This window comes from Festucalex cinctus, chromosome 10 (assembly GCF_051991245.1).
Source record: "Festucalex cinctus isolate MCC-2025b chromosome 10, RoL_Fcin_1.0, whole genome shotgun sequence".
Lineage (NCBI taxonomy): Eukaryota > Metazoa > Chordata > Actinopteri > Syngnathiformes > Syngnathidae > Festucalex > Festucalex cinctus.
In genome coordinates, this window is record NC_135420.1 from 6,193,924 (window position 1) to 6,212,766 (window position 18,843).

Genomic DNA, 18,843 nt, shown 5'->3' on the forward strand with positions numbered 1-18,843 from the left:
AATGTAATGGTGTTTGTGCAGGGGGTAACATAATGTGTGACCTGGCATTTGTACCTCACAATTGTGGTCAAAGTTTATTGATATTTTAAATTGCTCTCTGTCTGACATAAGCAGGTGCTTGTGGCCCTGCTCAGTTATCCACAGCATCACCTCATGAAGAGAGGTGACCAACCACCAACTTCATCTTCTGCATCTAAAAAGTAAAGAAAAGTGTGCTTGAATTAAGTACCAAACATGTAAAAAATAAATTCTGACAAAGTTATGTTTGACACATGTTTTGAACATTATTGAAACAGGAAAACTACAATGAAACAATCACAGGAACTAAATGTATTTATATTACGTAATCTCAGTCACTTCCTCTGTATTTCAAACACCCAAGACATAATAAATGTAGCAGAGGCTACTTATTTCAATGACCAGAACTTCTCATAAGTGATTAATAATTAGCATTTTATTAATGTAATGATGTAATGTAATAAAATAATCAGGAATAAGCATAATAACAGCTATCTCAGCAGGCCGTTTATTTGGGCCGTTTCTCGTACCAACAAAACATCACGATTCATGACTAGACTAACCAAAATCAAACATTTACGTGGCCTGGATCCTAGTAGTAGCAGTGTCACCGCTTTGACGGTGCATGAGTTCCCCCTCTTTTTCAACCTGACTCGTACAGTAAACAACCAGGACCAATAAATAATAATCACAGAATTATCACGAATTTAATCTCTACTTCAAACATCCAAGATTTAGGGGAAGCAGCTAGTGTAAATAAATTCGATTCCCAGCCCTGCCTGTATGTGAAACAAATGTATGTATGTATGTATGTATCATGTATCGGACCATCAGTTACCGAGCTAGCTAACATGGCTAAGCAATGCTGAGTGAGTGATTACGTTAATTGTAATGATTAGAACAAATCACCGGATAAACGATAGATCAAGGGTTGCTTTTAGATAAATGTCAGATAAACAAAACGGAAAACTAGAAGTGGGGGGGGGGGGTCATATTTACCTCGATGCTGGCGGCGACTGGACAAAATGAACCAGGAAATAGTCAGACGAACATTGTCACACCCCCATTCCTATCTGACCAATGAAAGTTGTCGCAGCGGCTTCCAAGCTGACCAATGACAAGGCTTCTATCATCGGTTGAACGGAGGACCCCGCCCACACAACACAGAAAAAGATTCGCAACCAAAAAACAGGTTTCAATCAAAAAACAGATTCGCAACCAAAAAACAGATTCGCAAACAAAACGAAAAAAATGTTTGCAAAAGATTTTATTAAAATACAAATCCATGTTTGAAATGTTTTTTTTTGTTTGCAAATTTTTATTTTATATGAAAACCCTTTTTTGTTTGATTAAAATTTATTTGAGGTTGCAAATCCCCTTTTTGTTTGATTGAAATTTTTTTTTGATTGCAAATCCCCTTTTTGTTTGATTGAAAATAAAGACACAAATTTCTCTCCATACGCAGCCGGGTCGAAGAGTTGTTAAATCAAAAACACCCACTAACTATGGCCAGCAGATGGCAGCATTGTATCTCTTTTTAATGGGCTAGTATGGAATTGCTCAACTCAAGTTTATTTAACCTCGCAGCGGTAGCTGCTTGGGCCCTAACTAGAGCTGTGAATTACAATGAAACGGAATCTGATGAAATAGAACGTTTTCAAGGCTGACGTGAATGATCAAAGCGTTTGTAACAATAAACCTAATTTGACAGAACATCACTAAACAAAAAATATTAGTATCAAAGTCACTGTTGTGGCGAAAATGTATCTTTTCTTTTCAATTTTCGCTCAATGTCACTCAAATTTCAAATAGTGATTACTAAAGAACGGAATAAAGTCAAAATATTTTTTTTCTAATGAAAGAATGGAATGCGATCATTCATGTGGTACCCATGTCGTATATGTCGCAAAAGAACACAATATTCTGTTTGCTTCGAAAAATGAGTTAAAATACTCATACTAAAATGCTCGCTGGCATTGGGGGTTATTTTTTGATAACGTGTGGCAGTAAAAGAGTAAATGAGGGTATTTTGGATGTAAATTAAAAAAAAAAAAAAGAAAAAAAAAAAAGACTAAACTGGAGCGAGTGTGCAAATCATGCTCACTTAGCAAAAATTGCAACAAAGCACATTATATTCTACCATGAATATTTTTAGCACATTGGGCAACATTGTTGACGGCACGGTGGAGCACTGATTAGAACGTCCACCTCACAGTGTTGCGGTGCAGGGTTACATTCCGGCTCCGGACTTCCTGTGTAGAATTTGCATGTTCACACCATGCCTGCGTGTATTTACTGTAGGCACTCCGGTTTCCTCCCACGTTAAAAATAAAAACAAAAAACAAAACATGCATCGTTAGGCCGATTGATAACTCCAAATTGTGGGTGCAAATGTTTATTCGTCTATGCATGCCCTGTGATTGGATGGTGACCAGTCCAAAAATAAAGACAAACCACCGTGTGTGTTGTGTGAGGATATGCCATTAAACTGCCTGTGCCAACCCATGTGCCTGACCTGACCGCACGTCCTTGATATAAAGTGATCTTGATTGGTCAATGCAACAAAATGTTTCAATTCATTCACAGAATATTATATAACACAAAAGACCCAAATATGTGATTTTGTGCACACTTCAACAAAATTTAACAAAACAACTAATGAGCTGTAGAAATTTAAGTTTCACGAAACTGTTTTTGACTCATAGTATATGTATAAAGATGTAATGTACCCAGATAGTTTGTTTTTAGTATTTTTTTTAAGCTCAAGTAATTATTGTACGGTTTTTCAGAATTTAATTAGACATACCAGAAAATTAAGTGAGATTAATGGGTAGTTATGAGCATAGTCCACTGAAGTACACAAGCCATTTGGAAGTTAAATACCACGACTGACATTTTCTTATAAATGTTAAGTGCATTCATTAACATTTGGCTGTAACATTGAATTAAATTATCTCAGTGTTTTCCATGTACATTTGGGTGTAATGATGAATAAAACATATTATTACAGTATGAATCAGAAGGAAAGGTAGGAAATAATGGAAAATTCAATTTAAATGAGATGGTCAGGATTTACCAGAAGTATGGCGCTTGCCTTGGTTTTTTAAAAAAGAATGTTAAAAATCTCAAAAAGATGTGAGAGATGAATAGCTACCAAAGAATTAATACTCAAGCCACAGTTTTCATGCAGTAGATGTAAACGGTAAGATTTTGTATTGTCAAAAGGAAAGATTGGTGATATTATGCACCATGATGAATGTATACGAGATGCAAAAAAATGTCAATAAATCAGACTTGGCATTAAAAAAAAAAAAATGTAGATTTGCCTGGATCACAAAAACATGTCCTGACCTTTTCAAACGATCGTCACGGAGGCAAGCCAAAAGCAATTGGATCTGTTCCATTGGAGCATTAATGCAGCTATTATAGCTGGGGTGACTGTGTTATCATCGTAATTACCATAAGCTCAGTGACCTCCTAGCATGGGAAAGGCTTGAGTCTAGGGACAAGGATTTTGCTCACATAAACTTGGATCATACTCATTGACACGACGTGGAGAGGTAGGACTCAGACGCAGGGAGAAGGTAGGCCACAAAGGCAGCAGATTTATTAATCAGCAGCAGCCGTCTCCTCTCAGACTGAGAGGAGAAGGGGGGGTCAAAAAGTGGAGAACAAAAATCGCTCCACTGGGGAGGAAAAAACAGGCACAAGGTACAGGGGACAACTAAAGGCGCTCCGCTGGGGAGGAAAACAGGCTCAAGGCACAAGGGGACAACTAAAGGCGCTCCGCTGGGGAGGAAAACAGGCTCAGGGCACAAGAGGAAACTAAGGGCGCTCCGCTGGGGAGGAAAAAGCACAAAAACAAGGCAAAAAGGCAAGGCAACGGGATCGAGGACTCGAGGACTCGAGGACTCGAGGACTCGAGGACTCGAGGACTCGAGGACTCGAGGACTCGAGGACTGTGGAACGCTTCCATGCACTGACGTGACACTTCGGCAACTGAGGGAGAAAGGCTGATGGCTTTTATTACAGGGGATAATTGGTGGCAGGTGGCGATAATCATGGGCGAGGACCGGTAATGAGCGGGCAGCAGGAAGGGCAAGTGACCTGGGGTGAGAAGGGAGTTAGAGATTTTCAAAATAAACAGGAAACATGAGGACAAAATAAAAGCATGACCCGCCACGCTGGTGGCGGCGTGACACTCATGAGTTTATTGTGTACATTAGTCAGCGTTCCAAGCCTTTTCCCTTTTTATTTTACATAATCTGAAAATTAACTTTTTCCATATATTCTTTGTATAAAGGAGAGCAAAATAATGAATTTCATAGCTTAGTGCTATTGTTGCATTTTTTACTGTGCATATGACAAATAAACAGAATTAATCTTGAACCTTCACTACGGGTCACTTTGATGACCCCCTTGAGCTTGGGAAATATATCCAGGAAATACATATTGGTTATTATTTCAATAAAAGAGGTAAAAGAATCACTTAAACTTAAGAGAGCAAGCAAAAGTGGTGTAGTTAATAATCGATACTAAACATCTGATATTTATGATGTTAACAAAACAATCTTGAAATAGTACCTAAGGAGGTAGAAATATAAATGTTGATTAAATTTACTTTTTTTTTCACAATCATTTTTTGATAGACGAGGACTCAGGTTTGAGTCCAGGCTCCGATCTTCCTGGGTGGAGTTTGCATGTTCTCTCCGTGCCTGCGTGGGTCTTCTCTGGGTACTCCGGTCTCCTCCCACATTCCAAAGACATGCATGGCAGGTTAATTGGGTGCTCCGAATTGCCCCGAGGTGTGCTTGTGAGTGTGGATGGTTGTTCGTCTCTGTGTGCCCTGCAATTGGCTGCACACAGTCCAGGGTGGCCCCTGCCTGCTGCCCAGAGCCAGCTGAGATAGGCTCCAGCACCCCCGCGACCCTTGTGAGGAACAAGTGGTTTTAAGAAAATGGATGGATGGATGAATGGATGGATGGATGGATGGATGGATGGATATTTGATATTTGATAGACTTTTAATATGATTAACTGTGTCACGCCGCCACGCTGATGGCGGGCCATGCTTTTATTTTCATTGTCATTTTTCCGTTTTTATTTTGAAGTCATTAACCACCCTCTCACCTCAGGTCACTTGCCCTTCCTCCTGCACAGTAATCACCGGTCCACACCCATGATTGTCTCCACCTGTTACCAATCACCCCGGTCATAAAAGCCATCAGCCACCACCTGCAGTTGCCGAAGTGTCACATCTCAGTGCATGGAAGCGTCCTCACAGCCCTTGAACCAGAGCCCTTGTTTTATGCCTTGCCTTGCCTTGCCTTGCCTTGCCTTGTCTTGCGCCCTTAGTTTGCCCCTTGTTTTCCTCCCTAGTGGAGCGCTTTCTGTTGTCCCCGTTTTTGAGTGCCCTTTTTGTCTCTCCAGTTTGGAGCTTTTTTTGTTCAGCCTTTTTTCCCTCTTTAAGAGGCGTTTTGAGTTTCCGGTCATTAAAACTTCAGCCTTGTTGGCCAACTTTATATCTGCGTCTGAGTCCTCCCTCCTCTCGTCGTGTCAGTACACTTCGGCCAGCATGGACCCAGCAGATAAGTTGGAGGCTGCACTACGAAGGCAGGCCGCCCGCCTTTCGCACCAGGAGGAGGTCCAGCAAGCCATGGTCACCCGGATGGGAGAACTTGCTGGACAAGGAGCTGGTGAGCCACCTGCAACACCACGCCAACCGTCACGAGACCGGAAGCAGCAGCTGAACCACTGATCCCAACTCCAGCCTTGGCCGGAGTAGGACTGAGACTGGCTTCCCCGGAGCGATACTCAGGAGAACCAGGACACTGCCAGGCATTCCTGACAGAATGCGACATTCATTTTGAACTCTCACCACAGGCCTTTCCTACAGACCGTTCCCGCGTGGCCTTCATGATCTCCCATCTGACGGGACGAGCCAGAGACTGGGCCACCGCGGAATGGGCACGGCCCTCCCCGACCTGCTCAACCGCAGCCGGGTTTAGCGGGGCTCTCCGCCAAGTTTTCGACCCAGTCGACATGGATCGAAAGAAGACGCGAGAACTCAGCAATCTCAGACAAGGCAGAGAATCGGTCAATGATTACGCCATCCGATTCCGAACTCTAGCAGCCAAGAGTGGCTGGAACGACACCGCTCTCTTTGATCACTTTTTAAAGGGACTCACCACCTCAATGCAGGAACTCTTGCTTCCCGTGGACTTACCCGGCGACCTGGACTCATTGATTTCGCTGGCCATCCGCACGGATCATCGAAGGCGAGATCTCATGCAGACCAGCGGACACCAACGGAGACCCGGCTCTGGATTCCTCCGGCACCCATCGGCAAGAGAGTTTCCACAACGTGCACTTCCCCAGTCGTCCACCGCGGAAAAGGCCAGCGAGAGTGGCGAGGAACCCATGCAGCTTGACCGCGCCCGACTGACCCAGCACGAACGTCAGCGACGTCGCCAGGAGGGGCGGTGTTACTACTGTGGAGAACAAGGCCATCTGGTGGTATCCTGTCCCACCAAGACTCCCCGGTGAGTTCGGTGAGTTCCGACTCTCCCACGCAAGTCAAGAATCGAAAACTCATTCACGTCAGGATTTCTTGCCATGCCACCACCACAGACTTGCCAGCCCTCATCGACTCCGGGGCAGATGAGAGCCTCATGGATTGGGGACTAGTGGAGAAGTGATTGAGCACACATTTTGCTTTAATTTCTTTATAACTTGAACTGTGTTAAAACTATACAGTGTTCTGGGGAGAACAGCTCAACAAACAGCAATGCTATAATTGGACAGTCAGTTGGGAGGAGATCAAAAAATATGCTTCCCATCTTTAACAACCTTCTCTGCTTTTTTTCTAATTAACATTGGATGGTTGTTCAGTTTTAACATAATTGCTCCAATAGAATGACCCATGCTAAACCTTTCAGGCAGTGCCATTGTGTAAAAGCTTGCAATCATGTCTTGCTTTTGACACATCGAAACGGCACTCATTCTCCAAGCATATCTCCTTATAAATGCTGACTGGTTCACTATGCAGCATCCGTTCACCCCGCTGTATATCTATTTATCAGGTCTACATGCATGCAAAAGCATTTTTCACACTCTAAACTATCTTAACCCTTGTGCCTTGGAATCAGTGACACCCTCTAAGAGTACATTTTAGCCAAATAAGTAATTCTACTTTGAGGTGTGATAACTAAGTCAATTTTTAACATTTTTTTTTATTTCAACCACTCAAAATGTTCATTGGCATCAGAAATATCCATACATATGAAGTTTTTTTTTTTTTTTATGTATTCCCCCCTCTTAGGACAATACAAGCCCAAAGAATGGACTATGAAGAAAACGAACTGTGCTGTATACATGTATAAAAAATAAATAAAAAATTAATACTTCATATGACATAATTAGAGCTTCGAATAAGGCAATAAGTTATAACAACAATTTTTTCAATGCATGCCAAATTTTTTGACAATGGCAATTTAACTCAGAACACCCTCTAAGAGTACATTTTAGCCAAATAAGTAATTCTACTTTGAGGTGTGATAACTAAGTCAATTTTTAACATTTTTTTTAATTTCAACCACTCAAAATGTTCATTGGCATCAGAACTATCCATACATATGAAGTTTTTTTTTTTTTTTATGTATTCCCCCCTCTTAGGACAATACAAGCCCAAAGAATGGACTATGAAGAAAACGAACTGTGCTGTATACATGTATAAAAAATAAATAAAAAATTAATACTTCATATGACATAATTAGAGCTTCGAATAAGGCAATAAGTTATAACAACAATTTTTTCAATGCATGCCAAATTTTTTGACAATGGCAATTTAACTCAGAACACCCTCTAAGAGTACATTTTAGCCAAATAAGTAATTCTACTTTGAGGTGTGATAACTAAGTCAATTTTTAACATTTTTTTTATTTCAACCACTCAAAATGTTCATTGGCATCAGAACTATCCATACATATGAAGTTTTTTTTTTTTTTTATGTATTCCCCCCTCTTAGGACAATACAAGCCCAAAGAATGGACTATGAAGAAAACGAACTGTGCTGTATACATGTATAAAAAATAAATAAAAAATTAATACTTCATATGACATAATTAGAGCTTCGAATAAGGCAATAAGTTATAACAACAATTTTTTCAATGCATGCCAAATTTTTTGACAATGGCAATTTAACTCAGAACACCCTCGAAGAGTACATTTTAGCCAAATAAGTAATTCTACTTTGAGGTGTGATAACTAAGTCATTTTTTAACATTTTTTTTTCTTTCAACCACCCAAAATGTTCATTGGCATCAAAACTATGCATAAATTTAGTATATTTATTTATTATTATTATTTCCCCCCGCCATAGGACAACAGAAGCCAAATAATAGATTATGAAGAAAATTAACTGTGTTGTATATATGTATAATAAAGAAATAAATTTGAATCTTTCATATGACATAGTTAGAGCATCAGGCAACACGGTAGCTTTGATAGAAAACTTTGGGGAAAAAAGTACTTTTTGTGGGGCTCCGGAGCGGCACCGGGACCCTCCGTGACTTTAGCCGCAAATTGTGTTTGATTTTCGGGTACAGGAAGGCCCGATTTACACCCCCGTATCCGGCGTCGCACTTCAACGAGCCACGTATCTCTTGTGCTCACGGTTCCAGATATGTGTCAGATATGTGTCATTTTCCCCGTAGGACGTACGGTTCCGGACAAATAACGGAAAGAAAAAGCTCCATTACACCGATCCATCCGTTTACTTTACCCGGAAATCGTGCGTGTTTTTCGGATAAATTTACACCGCCTGTATCCAATTGTATCCGGCGAACGGAAGTCAACACAGCGACGAGCTACATACCGTTGGGAAGCTACACGGCCCCCGCGGCATTCCAGGACGTGCTCATATGTTCGTTTATGTTTATTTTGTAGAAGTACTTACTTGCCAACTTGCATTTGCAGCTTTTTGTGTCTCCGATCGCCGTTCTTTTCCTTAGATCCAGGAAGCTCATGTCTCGTGCACGTTAGCCTCTTAGCACGTTAGCACGTTGTTGTGAATACAAACTAGCCGAATAAAAATCGAAGCTTAGCACTTTCACACGTAGAAATGCAACGGCCAGATAAGATAACCGACGAGGAATTCATCTCGACAACCGTTACATGTTACACTTCATAAGTTGCAAAAAAAAAACGTTTTTTTTGTTTTGTCTTATCCCTTCTGCTTATTGTTTTCACCGATCCATGCTCCTTGCCATGTTTTGAAGAATGCACGAAGGGAAATACGTCACCTCCACGTTGCACGCACGTTTGGCCACAATGGCACGCCTGCCCCCTGCAGCCTTGGCAGAGCAAATGTCAATGCTCGGCTGTTCAAAATGGATGATCGAACTGTGCATGCGTGTGGAATATGCACGCTATTAATTCTGAAGTTCTGAAGTGAAGAAAGAGAAAAAAAAAATTAAATAACAGCCTTCACACACTGAGGAAAACCGCTGTATTGCAACGACGCCCACCTCTAACAGTGGCTCATTTTGGGGACATAACAACGGCAAAGAGCATTGCCATTCGACCCCTCCCACTAGGGAACGTGCTTCCCACGTCCATGCAGACAAACAAACAGCATATCCCAACACGAAACATAAGTCAATAGCTCGCAATACCTTTTTCTGCACAAAAATCTAAGTGGCGCGCGTGTACGCGCATCCACGAACACGCACGCGCGCCCACTAACGTGCACGCGCATCCACTAACATCCTGTCGAATGCACAATCAGTAAAAAGCACGAAGAAATAAGTCTGTGTGGAATATGGCGTGCTGGAATCAGTGCGGCGTTTGCAAGGAAAATCATTAATTGGCCTCTACCGCCACCTGGTGGATTTGGGGTGCGAAATCTTTCTCATGGCCATGGCACCGTCGAGGAATGTCCATAGAAGGATTTCATGCAGAAATCACGGAAATTGCAATAAAATACATGCAGTGTCCAATCGGTCCAAAAATGTCACTTATAATGTACATTAATGTTACGCGGTTGGCTAACGCCGATTCCAGGGATATTATAATAGTTATCTCCCTCATGCAATGGCTGAGAAATGTTGGCACACTCGCATTTTGACGGTCCCCCAGTTTTCCAAAGCCGTGGCTCATTTTTTTTTTGTTTTTTTTGTTTTTTTGTTTCCCCCCTGCACAATCAACTCCTAATTTACATATTTGGCTAAGCAAATGGCACAAGGGTTAAACGGTGTGAACGCAGCACATTTGCCTTTGAAGTGTTGTTCCCTGTGTCCTGGAGAGTCAGAAACTCTCTCACTTCTGCAACCCACATCACAGAACAAATCCGTCAGGGGGAACAGGACAGTCGGGGGGACATTGCCTTTCCAACAGCTCAATTTTCAGTCTGTTCACATCAGTTCACTGGCCTGAAGCGTCTTCTTGACAGTCAGTGTCAGCAACTCAGCCAGTGCAAGAAGTTTAAAACGACAAAGGGCAAAACTTTTTATTGATGTTCGCGACTGAAACAATTTGTTCTTTCCATGCACACAAGAGAGAGTAGAGTTAACCACTGAATCAATTTGATCAAGAAAAAACCTTTTGCATATTTGTTGTAATCAGTTCAATACAGCTCCAGTTCTCTTTGGTTTGATAGACTGTGAAAATGCTTAATTCACAAGAGACAAAGAGGAAGGCAGGTGGTGGGAGCAGTGACCACGTCCAACCGCTACTCTGAGCAACTTTAATTAAAGTTGCACACAACAAGTAATAGCTGCTGTTTTAGTTTATTTTCTTGTGATATCTTTTTCTTACATACAACAAACGTTTTGGGCCAATAAGGCATACAGGTCACCTGTATTGCATGTCAAATTGTTACGGTTTGTAGGTGGCATAAGTGATGTGGACCCAAATTGAGGAGACAGATCAGACGACGGGAATGGGCAACTTCGGGTGATTTATTTACAACTGGGCAGGAAGACAAGACTTGACAAGACAAGACAATGCAATGCAATGCAATGCAATGCAATACAATACAATACAATACAATACAATACAATACAATACAATACAATACAATACAATACAATGCAATGCAATGCAATGCAATGCAATACAATACAATACAATACAATCAGCATGACCCACATAACACCATCAATGCGCCCACACCGACTGGACAAACACAACAGGCTAAATACACTAACACTAATAAGCTAAAGAGACACACCTGGGGGAAAGCACAAGTGGCTGAGAGCAGTGATTGGTCACACACTGGGAAGGGAAGACACACTCAGGTGGATGTGGTTTGACATTACAAAACCACCAACCACAGACAAACACACTCAAAAACACCAAAAGAAAACAAAATCCCAACCCCACAGAACCAAAACATGATTGATTGATTGATTGATTGATTTGTTCATTTTTCCTTTCGGACAACATTGTTGACAATCAAACATTACCTCATACAATTTTGACAAACAATAACCGAAAAGAAAAAGGGCTGGCAGGAAGAAGCATAAAGCTTATAGATTCCCGCCCCCATACTAAACTAGGACGCAGTTGACGTGCATTTCTTGCGATTTCTGCATTCTTTTTGGTCAGGTTTTCATTTAGAAAGACATTCTTGCCTTTCAGTTTTGGGCCTTGCTTGAGGAGTGCGATCTTGCTTTTTCTGTCAGTAAGTTTCATGAAGACCATAGGTGGTTTTCTCCCTCCAGATGGAAGTGTATAACACTCTTGAATATGCTGCGATTCCACCGTTATTTCAAATTCCCGTAGCTTGTTTATCACCTGTTGCTCCACAGATTCATTGTCAGGATTTAGGTCAGAATCCTCATCACTTCTCCTGGCCGCGGCTTGTGCATACGTGCGCGGCCTGACTTTAATGCCAGTGATAATGACATCATTGATGCGAGATTTTTGATCAAGCTCATCTACCTGTTCCTGCAAGGTGACAATTTGCAGGTCTTTCTTTTTCATCTCCACCTTCTGGGCTTGAACCACGTCCCGCAGTTGCATCACCTCATCCAGCAATTTCTGGTTAGATTCCTTTATGTTTTTGTCCATTTTTTCCATGGTTTTCTCCATTTTTTGGATAATAGTCTTTAGCTCCTCAATTTCTTCCGATCTTTTCCCACTAGGCATGTTGTAAAAACAAAAAAGTTGCTGTTACAGCTGCGCCGCAGGGAGTAAATCGCAGAGCAATTCAAATAGGGCTGGGTATCGATTCTAATTTCCTCAATCGATTTGAATTCGATTCACAAGAGTTCAATTCGATTCAACTTCTGTATTTTCCGATTCGATTTGATTCACTTCAAATCAAACCAATATTGATTAATTATGGAAACATCAATTATTTTTAAATATCAAGGACATGATAAAAACTCCACAAACATTCATTTCCAAATTTTTGCGGTGGCAGTTGCTGGTTAATAAACAGAACAGGTTAAGGGGGGAAAAAGTAGGATCACACCTTGCTTTTTTTTTGTGCCACTTCTTTCATTCGAAGTAGCAGATGGGTGTTAAGTAGTGTTGTTCCGATACCGATACTGGTATCGGCAGAGGCGCCGATACTGCATTAAAACAGTGGTATCGGCATCGGTGACTACTCACAAGTAACATGCCGATGCAATTAATTCCAACGCTAATACAGGACTTTGGATGCAGCATCTTGTGTCTGGCTCGTGCATGACATTCACTGATATGTGACATGTTCACTGCATGCCGATCTAACATATCCTATTGGCCCTTGAATGCTCTGAACCAATGGAAGGACAGCTTTTTCATGTTGAGGAAAAAAAACCCTTAGGTATCAGTATGGTACCGGTATCGGACGATACTGCAAAGCTGGGTATCGGAATCGGTATCGGGGGCCAAAAAAACTGTAACGGAACAACACTAGTGTTAAGCGAAGAGAAATGTAAGAAATGAAGTGGAGGAATGTACCAGAAATTAAGTCATGTTAAAGGGATGGCCTTCACATTAAGTATTATTAGTCACTAACAGGATAGAAAATAGATGAATTTATATTAACAGGGGACAAAATTTCAAAATATGTTTGACCTCAGAGTACCTGCAATACCATAAACACAATACAATAATAATAATAATAATAATAATAATAATAATAATAATAATAATAACAATAATAATAATAATAATAATAATAATAATAATAATAATAATAATCAACTAACGTTTATCATAGACTTAAATTGGAGAATATTAAAGCCATTTGCTTTTTGTTGATTATGGCGGTACCTTTGGACAAAAGCAGTATTGTTTTCCCTTGAATTTCCATTGAAAGAACCACATTTCCCATGAGGACAAGCGTATACCATCGTGAAATCCGGATGCCAGGTGGCCACAATTGGACTGAATTACATTGTTTCCAGTGGCTATTTTCTATTTTTTCTTTATACAGCACTATAACGTTTCTCAAGTATGTTAACAGCACACGATGGTTGCGATCTTACCTTCTTTATTGTATGCACACACAAACTCTGTGCTCCCCCTCCTTTCCTGCGATGCATTCATAAGCATTCGTAAACAAGAAAGTACTTTTGAGTTGTGCGTGGCTGGTCGGGACAGTGTGGAATGGCGAACTATCAAGCTGATGGCTATTTATTGCTACCATGCAATTTTCTGATAGCTAACATTAGCATCATTATTTTGATTTGAGCATGGAAAGCTACCTACTAAAAAGAGCTGAGTTCCTACAAAGGCAGAGTTGGTTGGAAATCTCGTCTTTGACCTCATGCCAGCGAGTGAAATCCTGTACTGTGCTTTTATCCACATCCAGGTAGGCATTTTATCATTATTATTGTCGCCTCAGACAAAAATTTTCGTTTTTTGGGGTGTTTTGGAGCTTCTGCATGATAACAGAAATCGTGCGTAGACGTTTGACTCGACTTGCCTCTGGAACGACTGGGGAAAGTGCCGTAAAGCAGTCTGCACGTTTGTAGTTTGTTTTGTGTGTTCACACCATCCACCTCAAAGTTATTTATTGCCAGTAAAAATGATACAGACCCGCTCAGACCATGACAAAGGTTTCATTCATCCAGCTGTAAGTCAATGTTTCATCAGCAGAATTATGAAAATATGAATAGTTCACAAAGCATTTAGTGTTATTTTAAAATGTTTAAAATATGCCTCACTCAATTTAGTGACAAAAAATAGCAAAGCGCCCCATCACAGTGAAACCAAAAACAGAAATCAGTTCACCCTAATGAAATTCTGGTCATGGCTGTGTGCAGTCAGCCAAATACATTCTTCCCACCAAATGACAAATTTAACAATGGATCGCCGTAAATAGGTTCTTAAAATAAAGTGACAAAGCGCCTCTTTCTCCGGAAAGTTGGACTCGACTATTAATTAGTTTCATCACCTTTCCCACTTGCTCACTCACTCTTGTTAGCAGATTTTCCTGCTGATGTTAGAAAACTGCAATTCTGAGAAATGACTCAAAGATTAAAAACAGAAAAAGAAAAAAAGTCAGACTTTTAAACCATTCTGATAATCCCAGTAAGTGCCACTTCCTAATATCTGTATATTTTTTTTAAAATCTTTTACTGCCACATGTTATCAAAACGTTATCATTCACGTCATCCTTGAAAACGTTCTATTTCATCAGATTTTGTCATATTTCATTGTAATTTGATACACGGGCAGCCCATTGAAGAGATACAATGCTGCCATCTGGTGGCCATAGTTCATGAGTGTTTTTGATTCCACAACCCATTGACCAGGCAGCGCTGAACTTAGATGTTGCACTGCCCATTGATTTAAAAAAAAAGAAAAAAGAAAAGAAAAAAGTAGTTGACGTCATTTAACTCTTTCACTCCCAGACATTTTCACAGAAGCAATCCCGGCTCTTTTACTGAATTTTGACTGATTTTGCAAGGCCCACAGAATATTGTGTTTGCTATAAAAGCATGGAACCTATCAAAAGAAAGATTAAAGTCTCTTCTTTCATCAGGAAAAAAAAAGTATGTTTCTATCTGTTTCCGTTTTGCAGCAATTAGCATTAGAAGTGAGCTACGTTTCATCAGTTTTCACAAATCTATTTAAAATTCTAAGTAAGTTAGCTTTTTTTCTCGATAGCACTGGTTGATCTCCTTTGCTCTGCTGCCACCTGCTGGCCGTTTGTGTAATAACTACCATTTCTGCAACCGTTCTTTGCAGTTGCGAGGCTGCATCAAAGCCTTCTGGATGCTCTAGCATAAAAAAAAATAAAAATAAAATAAAAAATGTATAAATACGTCTGCGACACTTAAAACAATATTAAAAAATTTATTTACACGTTATTGGGAGCAAATGAGTTAACGTCTATGGCGGCATACATCGTGATTTTGTTTATCGTAATTAATTTTGGCGGTCAATTAATAAGAAATGGTAAACATAAGCATGTCTATTTTTACAGTGAACCATCTTGCATCAATAAAATGATTTCTTTCAAATTGAAATATTGTATTAATCGTGTTTGTTCAGTTCACCCTGATTGTTCCCTATAGATTGCATCATCTGATTGGTAGTCTCACCTTCTCTCTTGTTGACCTTCGCGTAGACCGGTCCATGGCTGCCAGACAGCTGTGAGGAGCTTCGGAATGATGAGTGGGGCAGATTAGACACCAGCGGGCTGTCACAAACATCTGTTGACAAATCAAAAAGGGACGGATGTGGGTTGACAGGAATGCACAAGTTGCATGCAGGTTTTATAAACCTAGCGTTCGAGGAAAACCATTCACTGGTTACTTTCAGGTTACAATGCATTCTCACTGGAGCATGCCACAGAGTTTGCATTTTGCAACCTACGTGAATATTGTAGCGTAACCTGCATGGCAGTCTGACTCAGCATTTATGTATTTCTTTCATAAATGACAATCATCTTTCAAAGAAACGGAGCCCATTTAAATCCAAAACCAAATAAGTGTAATCATAATTAAATCGAAGTCTAGCAGCGTTCTCCGCACGCACACGTCATTGCAAATGTGTGACAAATAACTCATGCCCTATTCAATTTGCTAAGCCATCTGCTAAGATTGGATTGGAATACCTCATATACTTGTTCACTCTTTATTCTGTTTTACTGGGAAACCAAATGGTTTAAAAATAAATAAATAAAAAAAATGCCTCAATAAAGAAAGCTGATTTATCCTTGTTTAATGCTTCCTCTTGCTTTAGTCAATTTTAAAGTGGAAAGCCTTAAAATGGCTCTAAAAGTAGTCAGTATGCTGGGTTAAAAAAACAAAACAAAACATAGAAATCCAAAACGTTGGCCTAATAAAAAAAAAAAAATGTGCAATTTTACATTGTCTGGTTTATGACTGATAGACTATGATGAAATTTTATCCCTAAAAAATGTATTAAACTTACAGAATGAGACTGTCCCCATTATTTTAACGGACTACAAAGAATTAGCACAGCTTCTCAACTGAAGAAACCACGCTGAATATGGAAATTGTGCTTATGCACAGTCTCATTCATTTGGCCGCATCACCAATGCTGGCTCGGCCGTACATTTATGGAGTTAAATTAGGGTAAAAATATTTGCACTTGAAACTGAAAATAGTTATGTTGATCTTAAATTTCGCAAAATATTAAAAAATATTCTTTTTTTTTTTCTTTTTAGATTCAGATTTTGCACAGTTTCTTTATATTTTATTTTTTCAGTTTAAAACTTTTTTTTCCAGTTTCAAATCATTTTCACACTTTCAGATCTTTTTTTCTCAGTTTCAAATCTTTATCAGTTTCAAATCTTTTTTTTTTTTTTTTTCTAGTTCTATACTTTTGACTTGAATTTTACATGGGGCATGTTATCATGGAATCATGAGTGACAGCTGCCCAAAAGTGCTTTGGGACATCCCCCCAGTAACAGTGCCTTGGGGAAACGTAGGAAATATTAAAAATAAAATTCAAGGTCAACACAACAATTTTCAGCTTCAAGATTTAGTTTTCCAAGTACAAAACTTTTGACCCTAATTTAACTCCATACTCATTCAAGTGAATGACGCGGCATGGTGTGTGCACTCGCAATTTAAAAAAAAAAAAAAAAAAAAAAAAAAATACAATCATTAAAAAAATAAAATAAAATCAAAAATCATCCACTAGTACATATTAAATTGTAAATATCGTTCAGCATTGTTGTAAAACACTATTATGCTTATTGTAAATACTGTATTTTTATTTATACCTTTGGCCATGGGTGAAGGGTGACTGTCTCGTTTGCGTAAAACCAGGAAATGGATGTGTGCAACGGAGTTGCTCCATGATTTGTTTTGTATTCTGTATTTGCTTCCGGTCTTTCCGTTGCACTTTTTGATATAGTGCCTCCATAGTGGCACAACACTGCAACTGCAGTTAAAATACATTGCTGCAACGCTGTGTTGAGCGATATCAGTCGCGCAAAATTAGTTGGAGGTGCCCACTTACAAATTTTGAACGAGGACAAACCCTGTTTACATCCAGAATCTACACCTAAATGCCGGAAGAGAGCCAGCAGGTGCTAGATACAGATAATGAATTGAGGAGGCACTGTGAAAACCTCACGTCTTTGTCTTGTCATGTGTCTGTGCCACTGGTGTGTGTCCTTGGCAGGGGAAAAAACTGTTTAAAGAGAAATAAGAGGTTTTCTCACTGGAGTAGTGACACTTATAAGATGAGTGAGAGAAAAAAATTAGGCCTAAAGGAAGCAGCCGACGGGGAAATTTGGCTAAAAGGTTGCTGAACTTGCAGAAAAAGAGTCTGCAACTTTGCCAGGCATTTATAAAGCAGAGCTGAAGGGAATTCAATGATTCACTTTGAAACCCTTCACTGATGAGAGAATAGAACTGAGCAATTAACTCATTGAATCCCAGCCATTTTCTTTGGAGCAACGCCTTCAATACCAGCTGACTTACTAGATTCTGCCTGATCTTGGCCCACAGGATATTGTGTTCTATTGCTATATAATCATGGAACATACCAAAAGAAAGATTAGACTCTTCTTTCATCAGGAAAAAAATAAGTGCATTTCTATCTTTTTTCAATCTTTAGTTATCAGTGTTAGAATATAGCTAAGTTTTGTCGAAATTCCAATTCCTGAGAAAAAAAATGTAGAAAAAGAGCTTTTTGTAAAACAAACATGTCAGGCACAACTTGGACTTTAACGCTACTTTTTTTTTTCTTTTGTGACAGCTCAAACATTTAAATAATGTTTTCCTGCAATAAAACAACATTCCATAAAGTACTTTTTATAACACAATAACCATTTATTACACATAGGGGTGGCATGACTCAGTGGTTGAGTGTCCATCCGGCTCCCATCCGTGAAGTTGTGGGTTTGATTCTCACCCCTGGTGAACATGTCAAAGTGTCCTTGAGCAAGACACTGAACCGCGATTTGCTCCAAGTGGACGTGGCAGCGCCTTCCATGTCAGCAGCCGACCGCTGGTGTATGAGTATGTGTGTGGATGGATGAATATGAGGCTGAAATTGTCAAGTGTTTTGGGTACCATATGGTGTAGTTAAAGCGCTATTTAAAAAAAAAAAAAAAAAAAAAAAGCCATTTACCATGAAAAAAATAAAAATAAAAAATAAATAAATAACAATTGGCTGGTGTGACTCCAGCTCTGCCACAGCATCCAGTGGTCCAAGGGTCGACGTGACCGGCGAAACGAGCCGTTAACACCACGGAATATTGCTCGGCAGCTGCTCATTGTGTTTGCTCGACAAACAAAGCATCATTTCTTGACGTGCAGCAACTCGATCGCCGCCATCATGCTTTGATGAGCTGACTTTTTAAGCCAAAAAGTAATCCTCCATAGTTAACTGTTTTGTTCTG

The 18,843-nt window shown here is 39.9% G+C and overlaps 1 protein-coding gene across 3 annotated transcripts in view; it reads right to left on the reverse strand.

The window, feature by feature from the left end:
* The window catches only part of LOC144026874 (contactin-associated protein-like 4), a 116,783-nt gene that overhangs the window by 90,045 nt on the left and 7,895 nt on the right, over positions 1 to 18,843 (reverse strand). For all 3 annotated transcript variants that reach the window (XM_077533956.1, XM_077533958.1, XM_077533957.1), the window contains exon 2: positions 15,563 to 15,673. In XM_077533956.1, the coding sequence (XP_077390082.1) occupies positions 15,563 to 15,673 (111 nt within the window). The remainder of the gene's footprint in view (positions 1 to 15,562; positions 15,674 to 18,843) is intronic.